Source organism: Thalassophryne amazonica, chromosome 1 (genome assembly GCF_902500255.1).
Source record: "Thalassophryne amazonica chromosome 1, fThaAma1.1, whole genome shotgun sequence".
Taxonomy (NCBI): domain Eukaryota; kingdom Metazoa; phylum Chordata; class Actinopteri; order Batrachoidiformes; family Batrachoididae; genus Thalassophryne; species Thalassophryne amazonica.
This window is the reverse complement of record NC_047103.1, coordinates 154,713,098-154,739,579: the sequence shown is the minus strand read 5'-3', so window position 1 is coordinate 154,739,579 and position 26,482 is coordinate 154,713,098. Positions and strand designations below refer to the sequence as shown.

Genomic DNA, 26,482 nt, shown 5'->3' with positions numbered 1-26,482 from the left:
TTTTTGTCTTGAATTGTTTTGAAACACTGACTTGTGTTTGTGTGCGCACGAGTGTTTTGAAACACCAATTTTTTGTTGTAAATATTTTGTGTTTCGAGCATTTTAAATTAGTAAACCATTTTCAAAAACATGTTTGCATCACAATGTACATGTGAAACGTTTTCAGAAATGTTTTAAAAACCAAATGAAGCATTTGTTTTTGACACTTACTGTTCCAAAACACTTCAATTCAACAAAACATTTGTTTCAAAATAGGATATTGTGCTTTGAAATGGATGACACACTACATTAAACCAGTCATAAAAGGATTCTTTTTTTAATGCTCAAAACTCCAAATGAAACAATCCACTTAGAATTGTCTTGAAATTGTCTGAAATATTATATTAACAGTCAACAAAACAGTTTCTTCAGAAAATTATTTCCTGGTTCAGAAGGCTGTCAAACAAACAAATTTTCAGCTAATGATTCAGTCTGAAGTGCTACAAATTATTAAGTTAAACAATCAGTGTTTCTAAAGAGTCAAAAAAGGAAACAACAATTCATGTACAAAATGATTCTGTTTCAAAAATTCTGAAAACACCAAATGAAGCATTTGTTATTGAAACCTCCAAAACACTCAACAAAACATTTGTTTCGAAATATGATTTTGTGTTTGGAAAAGTGTAAACACCATTAGTGTAAAAAACAAAAAAACAAAAAACATTAGTTCATAAAAGGATTGCCTTTTCTTAAATGCTCAAATCCCCAAATTAAAAAAAAAATTCTATTTGAACATAATTGACTCTTTTGAAACACCAGAAACACTCAAAGCAATTCCTTCAGAAAATGGTTTCCTTGCTCAAACGGTTAGAGAAACTGATTGAAAACAAGTTGTTTCGAAAATGATTTAACATTGAAGTGCTGCAAATATTAAACAACACATGTTTCTAAACATTCAGAAAATTTTAATGGAATTGCTTGTGAAATCGAATCACAATTCTGAAATGCTCAAAACAGTGAATACCAATTGAAGTCTTATGAAGCATTTGTTGTTGTTTTTTCTGAATCCACTAGATGGTGGCATGTTAAAAAAAACAGTTTAAAGCACATTGCACTTCAGGTTTCTTTGATTCATTTTGTTAAAGATACACCACCATCTACAGGGCTCGGATAAAAAGAAAAAACTTCATGAGGCTTTATTTGACCATCACTAGCTTGAAACACTGATGGCTTATGGCAGGGGTAGGCAACCTGTTCCAGAAAGAGCCATGAGGGTGCAGGTTTTCTTTGCAGCCACTGCAAAGAAAACCTGCACCCTCATGGCTCTTTCTGGAACAGGTTGCCTACCCCTGGCTTATGGGAATCACACAAAAGTGAATTTCTGGCTACACCCCTGGTTGCCAACTCACTTTCTTCCCCAGGATCTCACCTAATGCTTCACCTGTTTCTAATCATCCAATAGAGACCTTTTTTTTCATTGAGAAACATAATCAGATTATTCTATAAAGAATGGTCCTGTTATTCTTTGATGCATGGTGAGATGGCCACCTGCCGGGCTGACAGACACGGAGAGTGCTTCATCAGTGTATGAGGACAAAATGAGTCCAAACACCTTTCTGACAGAGTGGAATCAGATCATGTCAGATAGTAAAGACAGCACCTCCTTCTCCAGTCAACTTGTCCTCATTATTATTCAAGTGAGGGTGCAGAGGAGAACGAATGTGCTCTGCTGCACTGTCAAGACAAGAATATATATATATATATATATATATATATATATATATATATATATATATACTTGTATATATATATATATATATGTTCATCATGTTTAAAAGGAGTTATTGGAGGCAGCTGAGTCTGTAAGTGTATGTGTGTGTGTGTGTGTGTGTGTGTGTGTGTGTGTGTGTGTGTGTGTGTGTGTGTGCATTCTGCAGTCTAAATGCAGCGTGCTGGCTTTAGTCACTGCTGGTCTCATCTCTTTGCCTACGCAGCAAGCCTCTGCATTGTCATGGTTTAGGCAGGATGTGTGAGGGTATGTGAGGTGTTCGTAGAATCCCAGGAACTCCTCAGTTTGTCACAACAGGACCACTCGGGAGGAGGGGGGAACCAAAATGATCAGATGTAGTTTTTGGTGCTGATTTTATCATAAAATGTCATGCTTTTTGTTTAGTTCAATAAAGGAGGAGAAAGAGGAAGATGTGTGTTCCTCATGCAAAAATTTGGCCAACTCATTTCTTGATGTTCTTTCACTTACAGGAACAAGTTTCCCAAGAAAGTAAAGATGTGGTGAGTACATGTTTTTTTTTGTTTTGTTTTTTGCTTTGCTGAGTAATTCAAATTAAAGGTGTCATATTCTGCATGATCGGTTTTTACCAAACAGCAATGCTGGTGCTGAAAAATGAAGCCAAACCTTGCAGTTCTTTGAGTTGCCACTTGAGGCCTGATCCAAAAGGGAGTCAATTTATATAGACCCCCCCATTAGATTAGATTAGATAGAACTTTATTGATCCCTTGGGAAGAATCCCTCAGGGAAATTGAGGTTCCAGCAGGATTGCATGGCAGCACACAGGGTAAGAAGCACACAGGGTATCAAAAGTGAAAAAAGAAAAACAGTTTGCAAATATAAATATAAATACACAATATAACTAGACATACTGATCAATACTGGTTTACTGGCTACTACTGTTCCTCTCATTTCCGTCCTCTGTCTTCCTGTTACTCCTCCTCCCCCTGAGTGAGGAGTTGTACAGTCTGATGGTCTGAGGGACAAAGGAGTTTTTCAGTCTGTTGGTGCTGCACTTGGAAAGGAGCAGTCTGTGGCTGAAGAGGCTCCTCTGGTTGCTGATGATGGTGTGCGAGGGTGACTGGCATCGTCCATGATGTCCAGCAGTTTGTCCACTGTTCTCTTCTCCGCCACCATCACCAGAGAGTCCAGCTTCATGCCAACCACAGAGCCAGCCCACCTGATCAGTTTGTCCAGCCTGGATGTGTCCTCCTTGAATGTGCTGCCCCCCAGCACAGCACGGTGTAAAAGAGGATGCTGGCTACTATGGACTGGTAGAACATCCACAGGAGTTTCCTGCAAATGTTAAAGGACCGCATCCTCCACAGAAAGTACAGCCTGCTGTGTCCCTTCCTCTACAGGTGGTTGGTGTGGGTTGTCCAGTCCAGTTTGCTGTCCAGCCACAGCCCGAGGTACTTGTAGGAATCCACAGCCTCCACCTCAGCTCCTTCCATCAGAACTGGTTGCGGACTTGGTCTGGACTTCCCAACGTCAATGACCACTCAGCTCCTTTGTCTTCGAGGTGTTGAGCTGTAGATGGTTTGTGTGGCACCAGGCAGCAAAGTCCTCCACTAGGCTCCTGTATTCCTCTTCTCTGTCATCCCTGATGCATCCAACAGTGGCTGTGTCATCTGCAAACTTCTGGATGTGACACAGTTCAGAGTTGTATCAGAAGTCAGAGGTGTACAGGGTAAAGAGAAGAGGGGCCAGCACCGTGCCCTGGGGTGCTCCAGTGCTGCTGATTACAGTGTCAGACCATGTTAAATTCTCCAACTTGACAGCAGAAATAAACATGATTACAGCCTGGTTAAAAAAATGTTTTGGTCTCTACAGCTGGTTTCCCCATTCATGACAACTGTATGGGGTGAAGTTTGAGATAACTCATCATTTTAAGCTGTTTTAAGTCATAGAGTTGTGAAGAATTCACAGTGTGGTCACAACTAGTTTGCTGGGTTTAGCCTTTAGCAGCAGGTGCTAGCTGCTGTGGATTTGACTGTCTTTCTGAACATTTTGTCACTTGTCTCATATAATATGGTTTACTGTGCAATTAATTGTGCGAACGAACCATCAAAAAGTCTGCGCTCCAGTATTTCTGTTGAGTGAAATTTAGGATTTTTTAATTTGTATGTTAGTGACATACATATTAATTAGCACGTATTCATAGCTTGGTGGCGCTAGCTACATTGATGGTGCCATAGTTATTGAGGCAATATGCCAGTCATAGCTTTTAAAAGTCACATTCAAGCCACTCGTGATTAAAACCACCAGCCACGCCACAAAAATATGTGTTAATAAAATGCCCAAAACAAATTTCATCATCTGTAAGCCTTAACTAGCTTGGTAACTACAACATAGGTACGCATGTTCAGGCTTCATTCATCTCACTGAGGTTATGGCTTGCTATACTCCACCCGTTTACCCATTTATAGATAGACGGAGTCAGGCATTGTCAAGCTGGAGACATCTAGAGCCACCCTATTTGAGGGCCCCTTCACACATTGTATGAATAAGTACAAATCAGGGCGAATCACAGTGGAACAGCTCATATGAGCGAACCACAAAAACATCACGAAACACACGCACAAATGCGTTGTTGGGGGGAGCCGACACTCTGGTACACCACATGCGCACTTGACAACTTCACAGTCATGAGGGCACTTAGACAAACTTCACCGCCAGCTCAACAGTGATCGTTTGCTGACTGTTTTCATGCTAATAGCCCACATTTTATAAGTGCCAAGCGAATGGTGTAGATGTTCGTGTGTGTCACCTGGAATTTGGCCGACAGCTGCCGCAAGAGGGATTGAATGGGCTCTCACAGCGCACATTCTGTCTTTCAGCCGCTGGTGTGTGCAAATAGTTGTAGCAGCAGGTGTACGAGATGTTGAAGGCAGCTACGATTTTACACGCATTGCATACGATTCCTGCTTCATGCATAGTTTGACCACATTCGTGTGAAGGGGCCCTGAGTTTCAAACCCAGTCTTCAGAAAACTTATGGGTGATGTCATAAAGGGTTCGTTCAGTATATGTACAATCTATGGTTTTTAGATTCTGCACACGGTAGCACATGCACGGTTGTTGTTTTCAATCCTGTAAATTGAAGAGCTTTGATCTAATTTGGACCCAAACTGGTGGAATGGTTGAGCGTCATCCAAGGACAAAGTGGTCTGACGTTGAGAAACATTGGTTAAAAGACAAGCTCACGGGCCAAAGTTAAATTTTGGACAAGATGCTTGTGCACAGGGGATATTTAGAATGACTATTACAAGAAACTGGTTAAAGAGACACCTATGATTACTATTAAACACTAATATGAAGTCAGGTTAATGTTCATCAGTAAATAGTGAAAAACAAACAAACAAAAAACCTTGCAAAAAACACATAACAAAAGTGAAAAATCTGATATTTATTTCTATAATCTATGGTATGCTTATATTTGATTTATGTCTTAATAACTAGCTTGTTTTGGCAGATGTCTGACATAGTTTCAGCTCATGATGACCACAATGCACCTGGACTGTCGGCCAAACAAAAGCAGGAACCTCCGGAGTACATAACAGATAATAAATAATAGATTGCAGAGTTCAAGCTTTCAACATGTAAAATTGCTTTGGAGGGGATGCAGGTAAAAGTGAACACGTGTTAGCTGCAGTGCAGACTGAATATTTGCATGGCGTGCACTCTGACGCAAACATCCCTGTTGCAATACTCAGACTGAGAAAAGCACAGAGCATTTTGTGTCTACCACTCAGACTGTGAATCCTTCATCTGCTGGACATTTATTTGCCATCATTTGTCTCAAATATTATTGAGAAGCTGCATAGACATGTTTGCTATTTGATCTCTGTGTTTACCATCCTACTTTTCACATGCAATTTGTTTAGGGTACTATCTTACTGGGCTGCGACAGCTTGTGAACGTATTTGTGAGTAAATTCCCGAGAATTCGTGCGACGTTTGCTGGGTCCCACAATCCTCTCGTTTGAGTCGCAGGGCAACACTCGCATTGTGCCTGTTTTTTGAACAGTACAAAGTTGGCAAGGTGACAATCTATGCAACTCATAACACGAGTTGTAAGGGTTTACGATACACTTGATGGGTCGTCAATACACTTTTCCTTTTATATGACTGGAGAGGAACAGCGCTTCTGGAAGCAGCCAAGCCAGTTCAGCAGCCTAGAGCCACCCAGCTCTGCAGCCGGGCCGGCTCAGAGCCTCCATCCATGCACATCAGCAGGTTGGACAACACCACCTGTCTGACTCCAGGGGCGTCATGCCATCCAATGGATGTAAATTTTGTGGCAAAGGAGGTGTGCAAACCAGATTTATTGTGAGGACCACAGTGGGAATAAGTTTAATGCTGTCAGGTGGCAACGACCCACGTGGACACAGCGACAGTGGGCTGGAATTGCGGAGAAGAGGCTTGCAAAACAGTTTTATTGTGTTTTTCTCTTTTTTCTTTTTTTTTTTTGGAAGACTGGAGTCGAAGTAAGTTTAATACTTTATTGTGTTATCCTCGGCAATTCACGGAGAGGTGGCTGTTCCAGCACATTGAGTAGTGCTTCCACAGGATCACAGAGCCCGACCAGTGGAGCATTGTATAAGGGGAGGATCGTATACTGGTCATTCCCAGGAGGAGAGCACAGTGAATCCAGCAGGGACAATGATATTGAGAAGATGCCTCTCCTGGACATCATTCTGCAAGTGAATGAGTGTGTTGTCCACATGTTTCTTACTGTTTTTTTAAAATTATTATTATTATTATTTTATTATTTATTTTATTTTATTTTATTATTATTCACAGGGCTGCGCCTTACTGGCTACGGTCGGGGGAAATTCCACAGCTTCTTTTCACATAATAACAGTATAATAACAGGACAACAGCAGCCCACAGCCATCAAGAGCACTTTGTTCACAAATGCATCATAATTTCAGCTGCGAGGGGTGTTCGACATCCATGAGAGTGCTACGCGGAATTTGTGTGTAAATCAACCAATTCTTGCACCTGTGAAGCCCGCGCTCGACATTTGCGAGAGTGCCACATGGCACTCGTGACATGTACGTGGATATTTTCACCCTGATATTCAACAGACATTCAGGAGACATGCGCTAATTTGTCGTTAGTACCAATTCAATGAGATGGTAGCCAGTGTGCTTTGTGTCTGCCTGATCCCATCAGGTAGACACTTTTGAGTCAGTTCTTTAGTGACTAAAGCGGCTCTGACACCTGGCCAAGTTCAGCGCTGAGTTTTTCCAGAGAGATTAGCATGTTGTTTGGTATAATTCAGTACAACTCTTGAAAGGTCTGTTTAATGTGTTCTGGTTTTGAACATGTTGAATCATTTCAGGAGTGAAGCTGGACCCTGGCACGCCTTGTGTTTGGCTTGTGCAGGCTCGTCACAGCTCGCCCTCCTACGTTCATACCCAACATGGAAATAATTTCCCCGAGATATCAAGAGCTGAGGACAGCGTGTGTTCAGGGTTTGCCCAGAGTGACACAGAGTTGTGCCAGACCTTCCTCAGGCCATTCCAAACTGAGTGCTGGTAGGGACAAGGCGTCTTTACAACTGCTGCTGAATGTATCAACATGACTTTGAATGCTTAGAGAAGTCAGCTGAGTTTCGCAGAGTTGTAGCTTTGTCTGTTGAAGGTTACACAACAGCTTTTTAAACAGATCTCCTTTGAGCCAATGCCAAATGCGTCTTGATTCTAACCTTGTCACAAATTTGATTTGATGCTGACCTACCAGCAGCCACTCCACCAAGCTGTCTGGATAAAGCTGGGTGATAAAACTGGTGGTTGGTGAAGCTCAGTGAAGACTGATCTTATGTCAGTGTGACAGTCTGTGTTTGACTATATGATCCAAATGTAAGAGGGGCAGGCAGGATCTCTTCCTGCTATATCAATAGGAGGCTGGACCGGCTCTGCTGCTTTGATAATTATAGCAGCAGTAATGGAAGGAGGGTGAAGAGAGCACTGAGGTGGCTAGGAGGCAGTACAGAGCTGGAGGTCAGTGTGAGACACAGATGGCTAGAAGAGGCATGTAGCAAAGGCACTGGCAAAAAGTAGACATCTGTGTTCAACCCCTCTTGCCACACTCTACCTGTAATGACGGCAGCAAGGAGAATTTTTAGGGTTAGGGTTAACCCAGAGGGTTAGGGTTAGAGCTAATCTGGAGAGTGTTTGACCTTCTTGGAGTCCCTGAATGAGTCCTGGGGACTCCATTGTTCTGCTGGGGTAATTCATCGCACATGTGGGCAATGACAGAGACACCTGGAGAGGCGTGATTGGAAGGAACAGCCTCCCCAGTCTAAACCCGAATGGTCATTTGTTATTGGACCTCTGTACTACTCATGGACTGTCCATAACAAACACCATGTTCAAACATAAGGATGCTTCTAAGTGTACATGGTACTAGAGCACCCTAGGCCGAAGATCAATAATCGATTTTGTGATTGTATCATCTGATCTGAGGGCGCATGTTCTGGACACTCTGGTGAAGAGAGGGGCAGAGCTGTCAACTGATCACCATCTGGTGGTGAGTTGGATCAGAGGGTTGGGGAAGACTTTGGACAGACCTGGTAAGCCCAAACGGATAGTGCGGGTGAACTGGAAACATCTTGAGGAGCCCACTGTAAAACAGATCTCCACCTCACTTTTCTAGCATCCTTGTGGAGGTTGATTGCATTGAAACAGAATGGCCAATGTTCAAAGCTTCCATTGCTGAAGCTGCAGCGGGTAGCTGTGGCTTGAAGGTCTTAGGTGCCTCAAGAGGTGGCAACCCTTGAACACTGTGGTAGACACTGGTGGTCAGGGAAACCGGCCGACTGAAGAAGGAGTCCTTCTGGGATAGGTTATCTAGGACGACTCTGGAGGCACTTGCAAGGTACCAACAGGTCTGAAGGGCAACAGCCTCTGCTGTGGGGGAGGCAAAACAGCAGGTGTGGGAGGAGTTCGGAGCAACCATGGAGAACGACTTTCGGTCGGCACCAAGGTGCTTCTGGTGGACCATGAGGCACCTCAGGAGGGGAAAACGGGGAACCATCCAAGCTGTCTGTAGTAAGGATGGGACTCTGTTGACCTCAACTGAGGATGTAATCTGCCGCTGGAAGGAACACTTTGAGGTTCTCCTGCATCAGACCAGAGCGCCCTCTATAGTAGGGGCAGAGCTGGAAGCTGATGGAGGATTATCATCAATTTCCCCGGTGGAAGTGACTGAGGTAGTCAAACAACTCCACAGTGGAAACCCAGGGGTTGATGAGAGCCATCCAGAAATGCTGAAAGCTCTGGGTGTGGAGGGACTGTCTTGGATGAGACTGTCAGGAATTTTCTTCAACACTGAGTTGAGGTCTGGGAGAGTGTTTAAGGAGTGGCACACTGGGGTGGTCATCCACATGCACATCTATTTTGCAAATATAAATATAAATACACAAATATAAATACCAGACATACTGATCACTACTGGTTTACTGGCTACTACTGTTCCTCTCCTTCCTGTCCTCTGTCTTCCTGTTCTGTATACTGTTCTATATACTATGTATACTGAGTAGAAAATGGATGAACTCTGTTGCTTTGTGATCATGCATGTGTGTTTATTATCCTCCTAAGGTCAGGTAGGGTTCTTTGGATTGTTGAACTTTCACAACCAAAAGGGATATGTTAACAAGGAGGGGAAAACGGAGAACCATCCAAGCTATCTATAGTAAGGATGGGACTCTGTTGACCTCAACTGAGGATATAATCTGGTGCTGGAAGGAACACTTTGAGGAATTCCTGCATCAGACCGGAGTGCCCTCTATAGTAGGGGCAGAGCTGGAAGCGGATGGAGGATTTTCTTCAGTTTCCCTGGTGGAAGTCACTGAGGTAGTCAAACAACTCTGCAGTGTCAAGGCCCCGGGGGTTGATGAGATCTGCCCAGAAATGCTGAAGGCTCTGGGTGTGGAGGGACTGTCTTGGAAGACATCTCTTCAACATTGCGTTGAGGTCTGAGACAGTGCTAAAGGAGTGGCAAACTGGGGTGGTGCTCCCCAAATTTAAAAAGGGGGACCAGAGAGTGTGTGCAAATTACAGGGGCATCACACTACTCATCCTCCCTGGTAAATCAACTCAAATCAAATCAAATCAATTTTATTTATATAGCGCCAAATCACAACAAACAGTTGCCCCAAGTCGCTTTATATTGTAAGGTAAAAGCCACACAATAATAAAGTCACATACAATAGTAAAGTCTACTCCGGGGCGCTGGAAAGAAGGATTCGGCCGATATCAAACCTCTGAATGAAGAGGAACAGTGTGGGTTCCATCCTGTTTCTGGTGGGGGTTGGCCTCCGCTAGGGCTGTGCCTTGTCACTAATCCTGTTTGAGATATTCATGGACAGGATATCAAGGCATAGTCGGGGGGCGGAGGGTTTCCAGTTTGGTGGGCTCTGGGTCTCATCACTGCTTTTTGCAGATGATATGGTCCTGTTGGCTTCATCGGCCTGTGACCTCCAGCACTCATTGGATCAGTTCGCAGCCGAATGTGAAGTGGCTGGGATGAGGATCAGCATCTTTAAATCTGAGGCCATGTTCTCAGCAGGAAACCGATGGATTGCCTTCTCTGGGTAGGGAATGCAGTCTTGTCCCCAGTGAAGGAGTTCAAGTACCTTGGGGTCTTGTTCACAAGTGAGGGGACAATCAGAGAATCTGTGCATCAGGGGCAGTGTTGCAATCGCTCTACCGTACTGTTGTGATGAAAAGGGAATTGAGCCAAAAAGCGAAGCTCTCGATCTAATGGTCAATCTTCATTTCCTACTCACCTATGATCATGAGGATTGGGTCATGACCGAAAGAACTAGACTACGGGTACAAGTGGCCAAAATGGGATTTGTTAGGAGGGTGGATGGTATCTCCCTTAAAGATAGGGTGAGAAGGGTCATCTGTGGGGAGTTCGGCGTAGAGCCACACTGTTCCTTCGTGTTGAAAGGAGCCAGTTGAGGTGGTTTAGGCATCTGGTAAGGATGCCCCCTGGGAGCCTCCCTAGGGAGGTGTTCCAGGCACGTCCACTAGGGAGGAGGCCCCGGGGAAGACCCAGAACTAGGTGGAGAGATTATATCTCCACACTGGTCTGGGAACACCTCGGGATCCCCCAGTCAGAGGTGGTCACTGTGGCCTTGGAAAGGGAAGTCTTTGGTCCCCTGCTAGAGCTGTTGCCCCCGCAACCCGATGCCGGATAAGTGGTTGAAGATGAGTGATGCGGAGAATTTTTAAGTGGGAGTAATATAGTGTAAGCAATTAACGCACTTGCTTCCCAAACAGAAGGTTCAAGACCACCCAAGCAGTAGAGTGTCTGACTGTCCGAGGTGTTCCACATCTCTCACCCAGTGACCGCTGGGATAGACTGCAGCCCTACCTTGACCCTGAACTGGATTTAGCAGGTTTAAAAAATGAATGGAAATACAAAATACTTTCTAAACGCCCAACGAATAACTGCTTCACACCTGACTGTATCAATATGGTCAAAATTCTAACTAAAAGAACAGTTTCAGAAAATAAGTTATTGTTTCATATTGTCTAAAACATTAACTGAAGGATATACAGGGTGGGCCAATAATGTTGTGTGGGCCGCTGAAGAGGAGGTACTGCTGGCCCACCACCACAAGATGGCGCCCTGCTTGAAGTGCGGGCTTCAAGCACGAGAGGGCGTCGGCTTTGCTGGAGGTGACAGCTGTCATTAATCAACACAAGCTGTCACCCATCACCACCACTACAAAGACCGGACTGCAACTCCACCTCCTCGCCGAGAAATCAACTACCATTCAGGTAATTTCTCTGCTGCCTGACACTGTGTGTGTTTAACCTGAACTTCTATTTGCAGCCGTTTTCCTGGAGTGTTTCCTTATCTGGAGGATTGGCGTTTGGTGTGACAGCGACGGCTTCGCCTCACACCCCAACTCAGATAAGTGGTTGACCAGGAGCTGCACGAGTGTGTGTGATTGGAGGTGGAGGTTTTCCCTCCTTTACTTAATACAGACTGTGGGATTACTGAGTGTGCGAACTCACACTCATCTGGACTGTCTCTGTTCTCTGCCAGCAGTACCGGGTCTGACTGCTGAAGACAGCGGCCACCTGGGGCGCAGGGCTTGGCGGCTCCGGTGTTCTTCAGCTCCGTTGGTGTTGGAAGCTGTGTGGGGATCCAGCTCTTCTCTCTCCAGGCGTCTTCTATCGTCGAGCCTGCCCACATGTCACCTGGTGTATGATTGACAGTCCACCATATTGTTATTGTCTGTACGTTGTTGTGCGATTCACAACATTAAATTGTTACTTTTTGGCTTATCCATTGTCCGTTCATTAACGCCCCCTGTTGTGGGTCCGTGTCACGACACTTTCATAACAGGATTTCTCGGCCAGCGTCATGGATCCCGAGGGGCGTCAACCATCGCTTGAACAGCCAATGGGAGAGCGAGGTGCACAGGCAGGAGGCGTGGTGGGTGAGCTGCAACACATCTTAACCGCCTTTGCCGCTCGGTTGGACTTAGTTACCGAGCAGAGCAGTGTTCTCAATCGCAGGATAGAGGCTCTCACCGCCCAGGTGGAAGCGCATGATCAGGGCGCTGCTGCAGCACCTCCTCCTGCTGACCGTGTGCCAGAAACAGACATTCCGCTGGTCGTTCAACGACCCCCCCCCACCTTCCCCTGAAGCATACATAAGCCCTCCGGAGCCGTACGGAGGCTGTGTGGAGACGTGCGCGGACTTCTTGATGCAGTGCTCGCTCGTCTTTTCACAGCGTCCCGTCATGTACGCGTCAGACGCCAGCCGGGTGGATTACGTTATAAACTTGCTTCGAGGAGATGCACGCGCCTGGGCTACGGCGCTTTGGGAGCAGAATTCACGGCTCCTAATGGTTTATACTGAGTTTGTGAGGGAGTTCCGACAGGTGTTCGACCACCCTCATAGAGGCGAGACCGCTTCAAGTGTGCTGCTGTCAATAAGACAGGGGTGTCGGAGCGCAGCGAAGTATGCAGTCGACTTCCGCATCGCGGCAGCGCGAGCCGGCTGGAATGCTGTTGCGCTCCGCGCCGCCTTTGTAAACGCACTGTCTCTGGTCCTCAAGGAGCACCTGGTGGCGAAGGACGAGCCGCGGGATTTAGATGGGCTTATCGACCTGGTTATACGGTTAGACAACCGATTAACAGAACACCGACGGGAGCGAGACGAAGGGCGTGGTCAGGCACAAGCCGTCCCTCTTCCTCCCGGGTCTGAAAGGGAGCCGACTTCCCCACGCTCCACTGCCAGGGCTCTCCACGTGACAACAGCTCCCCCTGCTGACGTTGCTATGGAAACGAGCAGGGCCAAAAAACGATCAGATCAGAGACGAAGGAGGCTGATCCGTGGAGAGTGTTTTCTCTGTAGCTCAACTGAGCACACACAGAGAGAATGCCCCAAACGATCAAAACAGCAGCACTCGTCCTTAGAGACAGGGCTAAGGGTGGGTCACAATACCCACGCGGGGAGACCCCGCAAATCTGCACGAATCCCAGTCACGATCCTGAGTCAGGATTTAACCCTTCACGTCCCAGCACTGGTGGACACAGGGTCGGAGGGAAATCTGCTGGATAGCAGATGGGCAAAGGAGGTTGGGCTCCCTCTAGTGGCCTTACCGTCACCATTGTCGGTGCGGGCACTAGATGGCACCCTTCTTCCACTAATCACACACCAGACTCAGCCAGTGACATTGGTGGTGTCTGGGAATCACAGGGAGGAGATTGTGTTTTATGTAACACCTTCTACCTCCCGAGTGATATTGGGTTTTCCATGGGTGTTAAAACACAATCCCCGGATTGATTGGCCGTCTGGGGTTGTGGTTCAGTGGAGCGAAACCTGCCACCGGGAGTGTTTAGGATCCTCGGTTCCACCCGGTGTGACAGCTAAGGAGGAGGTTTTAGTCCCCCCCAATCTGGCGGCGGTGCCAGCCGAGTACCACGACCTTGCTGACGTCTTCAGCAAGGATCTGGCACTCACGCTGCCCCCGCACCGTCCGTACGATTGTGCCATTGATTTGATACCGGGCGCTGAGTACCCGTCCAGCAGGCTGTACAACCTCTCACGTCCGGAACGCGAATCAATGGAGACCTACATCCGGGACTCGTTAGCTGCCGGGTTGATCCGGAACTCCACCTCCCCGATGGGTGCTGGTTTCTTTTTTGTGGGCAAGAAGGACGGCGGACTCCATCCATGCATTGATTACAGAGGGCTGAACGAGATCACGGTTCGTAACCGATACCCGTTACCTCTGTTGGATTCAGTGTTCACGCCCCTGCATGGAGCCCAAATTTTCACAAAATTGGATCTTAGGAATGCTTATCACCTGGTTCGGATCCGGGAGGGAGACGAGTGGAAGACGGCATTTAACACCCCGTTAGGTCACTTTGAGTACCTGGTCATGCCGTTCGGCCTCACCAATGCGCCCGCGACGTTCCAAGCATTGGTTAATGACGTCTTGCGGGACTTCCTGCATCAGTTTGTCTTCGTATATCTAGACGATATACTCATTTTTTCTCCGGATCCTGAGACCCATGTTAAGCATGTACGTCAGGTCCTACAGCGGTTGTTGGAGAACCGGCTGTTTGTGAAGGGCGAGAAGTGTGAGTTCCACCGCTCTTCTTTGTCCTTCTTGGGGTTCATCATCTCCTCCAACTCCGTCGCCCCTGATCCGGCCAAGGTTGCGGCGGTGAGAGATTGGCCCCAACCAACGAACCGTAGGAAACTACAACAGTTCCTCGGTTTTGCAAATTTCTACCGGAGGTTCATCAAGGGTTACAGTCAGGTAGTTAGCCCCCTGACAGCCCTGACCTCCACAAAAGTCCCCTTCACCTGGTCGGATCGGTGCGAAGCCGCGTTTAGGGAGTTGAAACGCCGGTTCTCAACTGCACCAGTTCTGGTGCAGCCCGATCCCAAGCGCCAGTTTATTGTTGAAGTGGATGCCTCTGACTCAGGGATAGGAGCCGTGCTATCCCAGAGCGGGGAGTCCGACAAGGTTCTCCATCCATGTGCCTACTTTTCCCGCAGGTTGACCCCTGCTGAACGGAACTATGACGTCGGCAATCTGGAACTTCTTGCGGTGAAGGAGGCTCTTGAAGAGTGGAGACACCTGTTGGAGGGAGCGTCGGTACCATTTACAGTTTTCACGGACCATCGGAACCTGGAGTACATCCGGACCGCGAAGCGTCTGAACCCCAGGCAAGCCCGCTGGTCGCTGTTCTTCGGGCGTTTTGACTTCCGGATCACCTACCGCCCCGGGATAGGGAACCAACGATCTGATGCCCTGTCCCGGGTGCACGAAGAGGAGGTCAAGACCGAGCTGTCAGACCCCCCTGACACCATCATCCCCGAGTCCACTGTCGTGGCCGCCCTTACCTGGAATGTGAAGAAGACCGTCCGGGAGGCCCTGACACGGAGCCCGGACCCGGGGACCGGTCCGAAGAACAAACTGTACGTCCCACCAGAGGCCAGGGCTGCAGTCCTTGACTTCTGTCATGGTTCCAAGCTCTCCTGTCACCCAGGGGTACGAAGAACCGTGGCAGTGGTCCGGCAGTGCTTCTGGTGGGCGTCTATGGAAGCCGACGTCCGGGAGTATGTCCAGGCCTGCACCACCTGCGCCAGGGGCAAAGCTGACCATCACAAGGCCCAAGGCCTCCTCCAGCCTCTGCCAGTGCCTCGTCGCCCCTGGTCTCATATCGGCCTGGACTTTGTCACGGGCCTCCCGCCGTCCCAGGGAAACACCACCATCCTAACGATAGTGGACCGGTTTTCCAAGGCGGCCCACTTCGTGGCCCTCCCGACGGCCCAGGAGACTGCAGACCTCCTGGTCCACCACGTCGTGCGTCTGCATGGGATTCCATCAGACACTGTCTCGGATCGTGGTCCTCAGTTCTCCTCCCAGGTCTGGCGGAGTTTCTGTAGGGAACTGGGGGCCACCGTCAGTCTCTCGTCTGGGTACCACCCCCAGACGAACGGGCAGGCAGAGCGGACAAACCAGGAACTGGAGCAGGCCCTCCGTTGCGTGACCTCCGCGCACCCGACGGCCTGGAGTGACCATCTGGCCTGGATCGAGTACGCTCATAATAGCCAAGTCTCGTCTGCCACCGGCCTCTCCCCATTTGAAGTGTGTTTGGGGTACCGGCCCCCATTGTTCCCGCTAGTGGAGGGAGAGGTCGGGGTGCCCTCGGTCCAGGCCCATCTGAGAAGGTGCCGTCGGGTGTGGCGTACCGCCCGCTCTGCCCTGCTCAAAGCCCGGACGAGGGCCAAGAACCATGCAGACCGCTGGCGTGCCCCGGCCCCTGCGTACCAGCCTGGGCAGGAGATTTGGCTTTCTACAAAGGACATTCCCCTGCAAGTGGAATCCCAAAAGTTGAAGGACAGATACATCGGACCTTTCCCTATCCTCAAGGTCCTCAGTCCAGCCGCAGTGAAGCTGGCAGCTTCAGCTTCACTGCGGATCCACCCGGTTTTCCATGTGTCCCACATCAAACCTCACCACGTGTCACCCCTCTGTGCCCCCGGACCGGCGCCGCCTCCTGCCCGGATCATCGACGGGGAGCCGGCTTGGACCGTGCGCCGGCTCCTGGACGTCCGTCGGAAGGGCCGGGGGTTCCAGTATTTGGTGGACTGGGAGGGGTATGGACCCGAAGAACGCTCCTGGGTGAAGAGGAGCTTCATCCTGGACCCGGCCCTCCTGGCCGACTTCTACTGGCGGCACCCGGACAAGCCTGGTCGGGCGCCAGGAGGCGCCCGTTGAGGGGGGGGTCCTGTTGTGTGGGCCGCTGAAGAGGAGGTACTGCTGGCCCACCACCACAAGATGGCGCCCTGCTTGAAGTGCAGGCTTCAAGCACGAGAGGGCGTCGGCTTTGCTGGAGGTGACAGCTGTCATTAATCAACACAAGCTGTCACCCATCACCACCACTACAAAGACCGGACTGCAACTCCACCTCCTCGCCGAGAAATCAACTACCATTCAGGTAATTTCTCTGCTGCCTGACACTGTGTGTGTTTAACCTGAACTTCTATTTGCAGCCGTTTTCCTGGAGTGTTTCCTTATCTGGAGGATTGGCGTTTGGTGTGACAGCGACGGCTTCGCCTCACACCCCAACTCAGATAAGTGGTTGACCAGGAGCTGCACGAGTGTGTGTGATTGGAGGTGGAGGTTTTCCCTCCTTTACTTAATACAGACTGTGGGATTACTGAGTGTGCGAACTCACACTCATCTGGACTGTCTCTGTTCTCTGCCAGCAGTACCGGGTCTGACTGCTGAAGACAGCGGCCACCTGGGGCGCAGGGCTTGGCGGCTCCGGTGTTCTTCAGCTCCGTTGGTGTTGGAAGCTGTGTGGGGATCCAGCTCTTCTCTCTCCAGGCGTCTTCTATCGTCGAGCCTGCCCACACGTCACCTGGTGTATGATTGACAGTCCACCATATTGTTATTGTCTGTACGTTGTTGTGCGATTCACAACATTAAATTGTTACTTTTTGGCTTATCCATTGTCCGTTCATTAACGCCCCCTGTTGTGGGTCCGTGTCACGACACTTTCACAACAAATAAAATGTTACCACTTTTTGATCATACACAAGTTTTTGAAATGAGAACTTATTCAAAAATTTTATTTACAGACTTGTAACAGAAGCATCAAATTAACATTTGATACCAAAGGTTTCCCACTTTGTCTCTTGTTTTCCACACAGTTCAATAATTGATGACATGTTTAATCCACGCTCCTCTTCTTTGGATTACAGCAGCAACACGCACATTGACGTTTGTGATGACATTGCCACACATCTCAAGAGGGATTCTCCAAATTTCCTGACAGATGTTGGTCTTCAGGGCCTCAAGGGTCTGTGGGTTGTTGTAGTACACTCTCTAATTGTACGAATTAAAAAAGTTGCAACATTTTATTGGCTCACCTTGTATTTAGAAAAAAATTCAGTTTCAAAATGCCAGAAACACTAAATTAAACAATTGCCTCAGACAATACTTCTATTTTTGAAATGTATGAAGACTAAATTAAACTATTTAGAAAATGAGTCACATTTTTGGATCACAACAATAACTAAATGAACCAATTGCTCCAAACAATTAGTGTTTCAAAATTTTGGAAACATTAAATGAAACAGTTGCATTACAAAATAATCTCATTTTCAATACTCGAAACACGAAACAAAACATTTCCTTCAGAAGATGAGTTATTTCAAAATTAGGTCAGTGTCTGGTCAGGTTGAGTTTGGGAGTATGCCCTGGTGCCACGCATTGTGCTATTCACCACATGGCATAACCACCTTGGGTCCTTGATGACAATACCTCAGATGAACTCCTGGTCCATCCCCACCTCTTAAAAAAAAACAAAAAACAAAAATTTATCTGCTGCAGCCAGGTGAAACGTGGACATGTTTTGGGTGAAAAAAATGTGTGTATCACTGCTATGATACACTCAAAACTCTAAGTGAAACAATTTTGCTCTTATCAAAATAGTCAACAGTTGTTGTATTTTTTTATTTTTTTGCCAGAAAATGACTTAGAATTTGGAAATGCACAAAACACTAAATCAGCAATTAATTTTTGCAGTGAAATATTGAAATATATAGTGAAATATCAGGAGGCTATAGAGACTAAAGGAAACAGCTGCTTCAGCAAACATTCACTGCCTTGAAACACTACAGACTCTACATAAAACAATTCATCTTTCAAAACAGTTGTAATATTAAATGGATGGTTTGAAGCTCAAGTGGGTTGATTTTGAATGTTGTCATTTTGGCACGGCCTAACTCCACCTAATTCCCCGCCAACTCAAAATGGGTAAAGGGATGGAGCTTGGGTAAGACTGGCATGACCTCTGCAAGACGAATGAAACCTGAACACGGCCAACTATCTGGATGTTACCAAGCTAGCTAAAAGTAACATGCCAGGTATCCTGGTTTTGGTGGTTGATTAACACATATTTTTGTGGACTGGGAAACCGTATAGGAGACCGTTGTTATATGGCTGGGGGGGCCTGGCTGCCTTTTTGTTTCTGTCCTTTGCTTCTCCTTCCAGGTGGTTTGCATTTGGAACTGAGTGGCTGTGTTGCTGAGTTTATCAGGACCTCACCCTGATCACCTGAGGCTGATCACCTGCGGCTCATCAGGACTCACAGCTGTGGTGCATCTGCATGGATTGGAACATGGTGGCATTTAAGACTGGAGTGCACAGTGTGTATTTGCCAGAGACTCGACCTTGTGACCAGACGGGTGAGATCGTCGTCTCGGGAGCCATCTCATCATCAGTGGATGCAGAGAACGTCCAGGTTTGATGCACGGTCTGTGAAAGAGGAGGGGGTGAGGTCTCACGCTCGTCAGCACACTTCCTGAGGTACGTTAGATTTTGTGACTAACATTTATACAGTCAGTAAATGTGGTGTCCCTCACACCTTTATTATATTGAGCTGTATGTTAGTCATGTATCGACTTCCACTGCAGTGGAGTTTTGTGAACTGGATGTTCCATGCCTGCAGGTTGGGAAGTTGATTAGTAATCAAGCCAGGAAGTGTTTGCTGTTTGTACACCTTTAAGTGTTCTCTCTGTGTGTAGAGTGTGGACTCACATAATGGTTCCTTCTTTCACAGACTCGGTTTGTTGCGGCCACCTGGGGGGTGTCGGCGGGGTCCTTGAGTCCGAACAGCTTCTGGCTCCGGACCGTTAGCGCTGCTGGGAGTGCACCACGCCAGACCGCACTTTGTTTTTTATGTATCACTGTTATGTGTCGGACGCAGCTCGGAGAACCGACCAGCGTTTGAAAGACCCAGTATGAAATAAGCAGAGCACGGTACAAAGGCTAACTGAATTTAATACATAACAGTGATACATAAAAAACAAAGTGCGGTCTGGCGTGGTGCGCTCCCAGCAGCGCTAACGGTCCGGAGCCAGAAGCTGTTCGGACTCAAGGACCCCGCCGACACCCCCCAGGTGGCCGCAACAAACCGAGTCTGTGAAAGAAGGAACCATTATGTGAGTCCACACTCTACACACAGAGAGAACACTTAAAGGTGTACAAACAGCAAACACTTCCTGGCTTGATTACTAATCAACTTCCCAACCTGCAGGCATGGAACATCCAGTTCACAAAACTCCACTGCAGTGGAAGTCGATACATGACTAACATACAGCTCAATATAATAAAGGTGTGAGGGACACCACATTTACTAACTGTATAAATGTTAGTCACAAAATCTAACGTACCTCAGGAAGTGTGCTGACGAGCGTGAGACCTCACCCCCTCCTCTTTCACAGACCGTGCATCAAACCTGGACGTTCTCTGCATCCACTGATGATGAGATGGCTCCCGAGACGACGATCTCACCCGTCTGGTCACAAGGTCGAGTCTCTGGCAAATACACACTGTGCACTCCAGTCTTAAATGCCACCATGTTCCAATCCATGCAGATGCACCACAGCTGTGAGTCCTGATGAGCCGCAGGTGATCAGCCTCAGGTGATCAGGGTGAGGTCCTGATAAACTCAGCAACACAGCCACTCAGTTCCAAATGCAAACCACCTGGAAGGAGAAGCAAAGGACAGAAACAAAAAGGCAGCCAGGCCCCCCCAGCCATATAACAACCGTAGTCTCATTTGAACCCTCTGTGATATTGTGGGTTTGACCACTTACGGGGACCTCCATTTAATATATACACAACATAACTTCACATGGATAAATGGTGTACAGTTTTTTTTTTCAGCTGCAATCACTGAAGCAGTCGCGAAAAGTTTTTTTTTCAGTTCACGGTGGAGAAGAAAAGGCGAAGCGGTGGGAAACGTCGTGTCGGTAAGTGTTAGCCTACACAGCTAACCAGAGTAGCTCCGTTCTCTCACCTGCAAAACTGCCTCGATACGTTTGTGCTTCGGATCATCACTTTTTCTTTGCATTTTGACTTTGCGATTAATTTGCCCAAAACCCAGTTGAAAATGCTGTGGTTGGTCCCCCGGAAGTAGAGAAATTACATCATATGTGTCATATTTTACCCCTTTAGCACCCATCCCCAAACGAGACCGCAGTGCCCTATTAAAAACTATGCTGGGCACATTGCCTCAATACCCTCTGTATGAATAATGCTTCCAAGCTACCAAGCTTCCAAAAGATGACAGTGTCAAAGTGTTCTTCAAGATGCTGAACACCACACTGCTTGTCTTTGGGGCACAGTACCCACACACATCAATCCCACAAGTTGTTGCTCTCATGTAGAAAGAACATTTTGTATTAACTGGGATTTGTGAGGCTAAGAAACTGATATGGATGGGAGAGAGATTTCATCATTTCAGTAAGGAGTGTTAAAAGACAGAATTAGAACAGGCAGTTTACTTTACTGGATCTGCTCCTGGTGGCTCGATCAGTTCCACTGATGATTCCCTGCAGCCAGACAGCATCTCTGTTGTCTTATAGGTAGCAGGACTCTCGTGCACACACTGTATGCAGTCGCTACCTGTCGTGCTGGAGGTGTTGTCTGTGAGGTTTGAGCTAAGCCGAGCTCCTCTTAGGTAACGCTGCTACAACAGAACTGTGCACAGCATTGGTGATGTCAGAGCACTAATCTCTCTGGGGGGGATTGGTGGTTGGATGCTTGTCAGAAGCATTTGATGCCACCTCTGGATGAGTGCTGTCGGAGGCAGAACTGGGCCACACTTTCGTCTGATGTTGCATTCGTGGGATGTTCGGAGTGAAGCTGCCGCTGCACTCCATCATGGCAAGAGCCGACGAGGAGGCTAGAAATCTGACTCCACTTTTCTCTCTGATTTTCTTTAACTTGCACAAACCGTGAGCTCACAGTGGGGCTGAGGCCCCTCATCTCTCATCTTACCTTTGCTGTAGTGGCTGTCCTGCACCGAGCTCCTAGCAGTTGCACTATGCTCTCAGTGGACCATAATAAAGGCTTTATTTATCAGGTAGGTTGCTCTGACTTTGATGGTGCACTTAAAAAGTATTGCACCATCTCTCGACTGCAATTTAAGTAATTATTCAGATGCATTCAGATGTGTGAACATTTTTGATGCAACATTGAACTTGTATGCAATCTGAAGATTTAAGCAACTGCATAGCATTATGTGCTGTTGTAGGCTGCAGAGACGACCAGTTGTGCTGATGTGCACGCTAAAGGTCCCGTGGAGGTTGTTTGACAGATGGAACTGTCATTCTGGAGCGGGAGGGGAGCTTAAACCCGCTGCACCCAACCCCAGTGATCTCTGCAGAGTGAATGCCCAATACAAATCAAAACACTGGATTTGTGATTTGAGCATTTTGTCAGGTATATCAGATATACAAAGTTCATATTCTCTCTTTTATTACATTGGCTTCGTTTAACCCAAGCAGATTTTTAAAAGTCTTGAGCTCGCTTCACCTTGTCTCCACATGTCATTAAAGGCCATTGAGAAATGATGTGGTGCCCGCTGCCATTGCCATAGTAACCATAGCCATCTGAAAACCATGACAACCATAGTGTCAGCCAATCACTGGACTTGGACAGCCATTGATAATTCATCTACCCTGTTAGCTAACTAACAGCTACAGTTGCGGTAGCTCTATATACATCAAGATATTCAGCAGAGGCAGATGGAAAGACAATGCACAGATTTAAAGAGGTTATATTTTTATTTTTTCTATTTATTTATTTAACCTTTACAGGTATGTAAATATATGTGGGATTTCATGTTGAAAATCTTTAAAGTCCTACAGTTCTATGTTTGTGCATGTAAAAACTACCCTATTATAAGTAAAAATTGTCCTGAAATGGTTTGTTTTATAGTTCTGTGACATATGTCATGGAGCTGTCGGGTGATAACCACACCTTCTTAAATGATTCATTAAAAAATAAAACACCAATAATATGATAAGGTAAAGGTGCTGTTTTTGTGTGTGCAGCAGAAACTATACGTACATTTGCTCAAGTATATATTCAAGATACTTTTATTTCACTTGATTATTGCTATTTTCTGCACAAAACAAAACAAAATCTAATCAGTACATAATTTACAGTAGTACACCATTAAGCCTTTTTTGGTCCACACTGGGACATTACAATACCTTACAAGCCAGCCAGCTTGAAACGTATGATCTAAAACATGTGGAAATAAATCGAAATTAGGTCCACATTTACAAGCTGCAACATTAAAGCTACATTATCTAAGATTTAGTGTCATCTTGTGGTGAGGTTGCAGATTGCATTATGTCATTGCTGGTCACAAGTTTGTTTCCCTTCAGATTTTTGTTTCTTTGGTGACTGAAATTCATGCGCCCTTACCTTCTCTTGTGATAACCAATATGTAGGATCTTGCATTTGGCAAAAATGAGGCCACGCCTGCACTAGCAACCAGCAGACAGTGTATAGGGGCAACCAAATCTTTTTTTTTTTTTTTTTGTCTTCAGTCTGCCAGCAGCACTGCAAAATGTGAAAAATTGAGTAATTATGTTCCTTTTGGGTATCGACATGGCGGCCACCATGAGGGACCCGCTTCCATGTAGATATGAACAACCGGTCATCCTACGCTCATGAAAACACATTGATTTGCTGTTAATCAGCAGATGATGATGAATGCTATATTCTGTTTCTCCTAATAAGCACCCCTAAGTCCTACACACTCTAGCATCAGTCATTAATGCATCACTAATTATAATTCAATAATATATATTATTCTGAAATGGGTTGTTCTGCAATAACCCATGGGTTGTTATTTTGATACTAATCTTTGTTACTGTTTATGAAAGTAACATTTTCAGTGCAGGAGTTTGACTAAGAGTTTTTCTACAATGTGGTACTTTTACTTAAGATTACTTCTTTGACCACTGTCTGTGCTCACTTGTATGTGCACATTTGTGCTATTTATACCACATTGTGACCCTCATTTTGAAGTGACGTGACAGAGATCATATGGCAGAAGTTTTTGGAGTGAAGCCGTACAACCCCGTCCTACCAAAACACAGGATCTTCACACGTTTACAACAAACCAACTGCAATATGCCGCGTGTTTCTGTACAATCCTGCCATGATATGCCTTCGTTCATATCATTTTGTATTGTATGGCCAGATTAACCTATCAGAATTAACTTGAATATGTCAATTTTTGATAAAAAAAAAAAAGTGTTCATGATACTAACCATTCATGGAACCCAAGTTTATTTAACCAACTGTCTCCTCTTATTTCCCGTGCAAGATTTTCAGGATGATATTCAGTGTGCACAGAGACAGGCCCATTTGTAATATTCTTGTGAGTAGAGCTGCAGCAATTAATTGCTTAATCAATAATCACCTATTAAATTTAATCAAGCGAGAGGAAAAAAATCAACAACACCTCAGTGTCTTTGTGGAATTTGGAACTTTAAACATTATTAACTTTTTAAAAGAGATGCTTAATCACCAATATTTGCATGATTAAAATAAGTATAATACAACTCCTATAATACCCAGGTTTTTTTTTTGGGGGGGGGGGGGGGGGGGGGGGGGGGGGATTGTGTGTGTAAATTCTTTTTTTTTAATGCTTACTCCACTCTGTTGTGTGCACCTACTGGTCTAGATCTCAGGGTAATGCAAACATTCATCATCCCCGCTGTTGTGTTCTTTGCATAAAGTGTCAGAGGAAAATGCTGAAGGAGCAGGAATGAGGTCACAAATCTGCCTCCCACAGAGCAGTGGGATAATACGTGTACTACACAGTTTCCTATAGAAAGAGCTTGTGTAAATAAAATACATCTGGGATTCTTTATGACCAAGAAAATGGACTAAACGCTGTGTGTGTGTGTGTGTGTGTGTGTATGTGTGCGTGTGTGTGCGTGCATGTGTATGGCCACTTTAACACGCTGCCTTAGTAAGTGTATAATCAGTTACAGGGCCGTAGCTAGAAACTGAATTTGATGGGGATCTACCAGGTGTCACTACAGTAGTGACTGGAGTGCTTTGAAACAGTGAATCAGAACATAAAACAACTGTTTCATTAACGTTTTGACTGCTTGGAAGTATACATTGTTTTCAGTGCTTTTAAACAGGGAATTTTCTGTTAAATCAACTGGCCAGCTCCATTTAAAGTTTCCATTACTGCATGCGGAATATTTTTGGAGGAGTTTAAACTTGAAACCCACCCACTTTGGTACAACGTCAGCACGAGCAGTGCTACTAATTCAATTTGGGGGTAAAAGATGAATTCCCACTGCTGTCCATTAGTTGCCGATATTGATCTTTTCAAATGATAGAATATTTGCTGAATTTATTTTTGGTTTGTTTCAAGAACTTTGATAAGTTGAAATTTTTTTCCACTGTTGGTTTAATTTGGGCTTCATGTATTTTGAAAGGTGAATAATTTTCTGAAGCAAATGGTTCAGTTTGGTTTAAAGTTTTTTTTTTTAATAAAGTGTGAGTTCTCTTATTTTGTGAAGGATGTAACGGCACTACCCACTATCCACTAGATGTTGCTATTATAGTGTTTTGTGTATTTCAGAAAAATAGTCAACTAGTTGGATGTTAGTTAATTGTAGTCAACTATTAAGACGAGTTGTCCCATCCCAACTGAAAAGAACTCATTGAGTCACAAGGTCTCTGAACAGAGGTGTTTAGAGATGCTGATATCTTTGCAGGATAAAAAAGATCAAAGTTTTTAGGGCTCCGGTGCTTTCTGTCTTACTGTATGGTTGTGAGACTTAGACACTTAACAGCTGGACTTTGAACCAGAATGTTTCCCAACTAGTTGTTTCTGAACAGAAACTGTATTTTTACGTTTCCCATTTTGGGCTCCACCCTAAAATTGATGGTAAAACAAACAAACAAACAATGTCAGATGTGGGACACTGAAAACACTGTATATACCAGACCTGTATTTTGCAGGTAGCAGACGTGGGGCACTGAGTAAAATAAAGTATTTTAAGAGAAAGAAGGTCTGTGTTGATCATCTGAAATAGACATATTGCATATTTGCGAAGCAGTGTGTTTGTGTATTTTAAAAGACACGGTACTGTGTTGGTATCAGTCTCATAGACTAAAATAATGGCCTGAGCGCTAACCAGCAGCTAAAGCTAAAGCTCCAGCCCACACGTGATCATTCATACAGTTCTGACTGTTTAAAATATTGAAACCATTCACATACTGACTTAATATAAAGTCTTAATATGACCTTTGATGTTGTTTCAGTTGGATGCAGGAACACAACCGACGATAAGACGTCCTTGTTTTGGAAGATGACGTCTGGGAAATACTTTAATTCCTTTCATGGAAATTAATGAAGAAACGCAGTGTTTTTAAAGAAGTGACGGTGCTCCATTCAGGCATTTGTCATCTAGAAAATAAATTCCAGAAAATTCCCCCCCCCCCCAAAAAAGTAAAAGCATAATCATGCCAATAAATTCAAACTTGTCTGATCCAGCTGCATTGTCCCGCTAATAACAACCAAAATAAGTGAACGACAGGAAGTGAACCTCACCGGGTCATTGTAAATAGAAGCCTTTTCAATAGCGAAAAATATAAATAAAAAAATAAATAACGGTATTAACCGGCTAACATTATTTTAAAACAATTCCGTTCCAGAACATAAAAAAACATAACGTTTCTGGTGTCATTTTCATTCCTAGTAAAACACTAAAAGTTTCTGGGTTTCCTTTTTGTTAGATGAACCAGTTCAAGGCCTTGCTTACCAGTGACCTAAGATGATGACAAGATCCTTGGGTACTGCTGGAATGACTTTGTG

The 26,482-nt window shown here is 45.7% G+C and overlaps 1 protein-coding gene across 3 annotated transcripts in view; it reads left to right on the top strand.

Moving 5' to 3' along the window:
* LOC117515994 (sodium-driven chloride bicarbonate exchanger-like) overlaps positions 1 to 26,482 on the top strand; it is a 106,257-nt gene that overhangs the window by 1,071 nt on the left and 78,704 nt on the right. For 2 of the 3 annotated variants that reach the window (XM_034176843.1, XM_034176858.1), the window contains exon 2: positions 2,239 to 2,268. In XM_034176843.1, the coding sequence (XP_034032734.1) occupies positions 2,239 to 2,268 (30 nt within the window). Of the gene's footprint in view, positions 1 to 2,238; positions 2,269 to 21,529; positions 21,704 to 26,482 lie in introns of those variants that run through there. The other variant, XM_034176849.1, reaches the window with a different exon arrangement.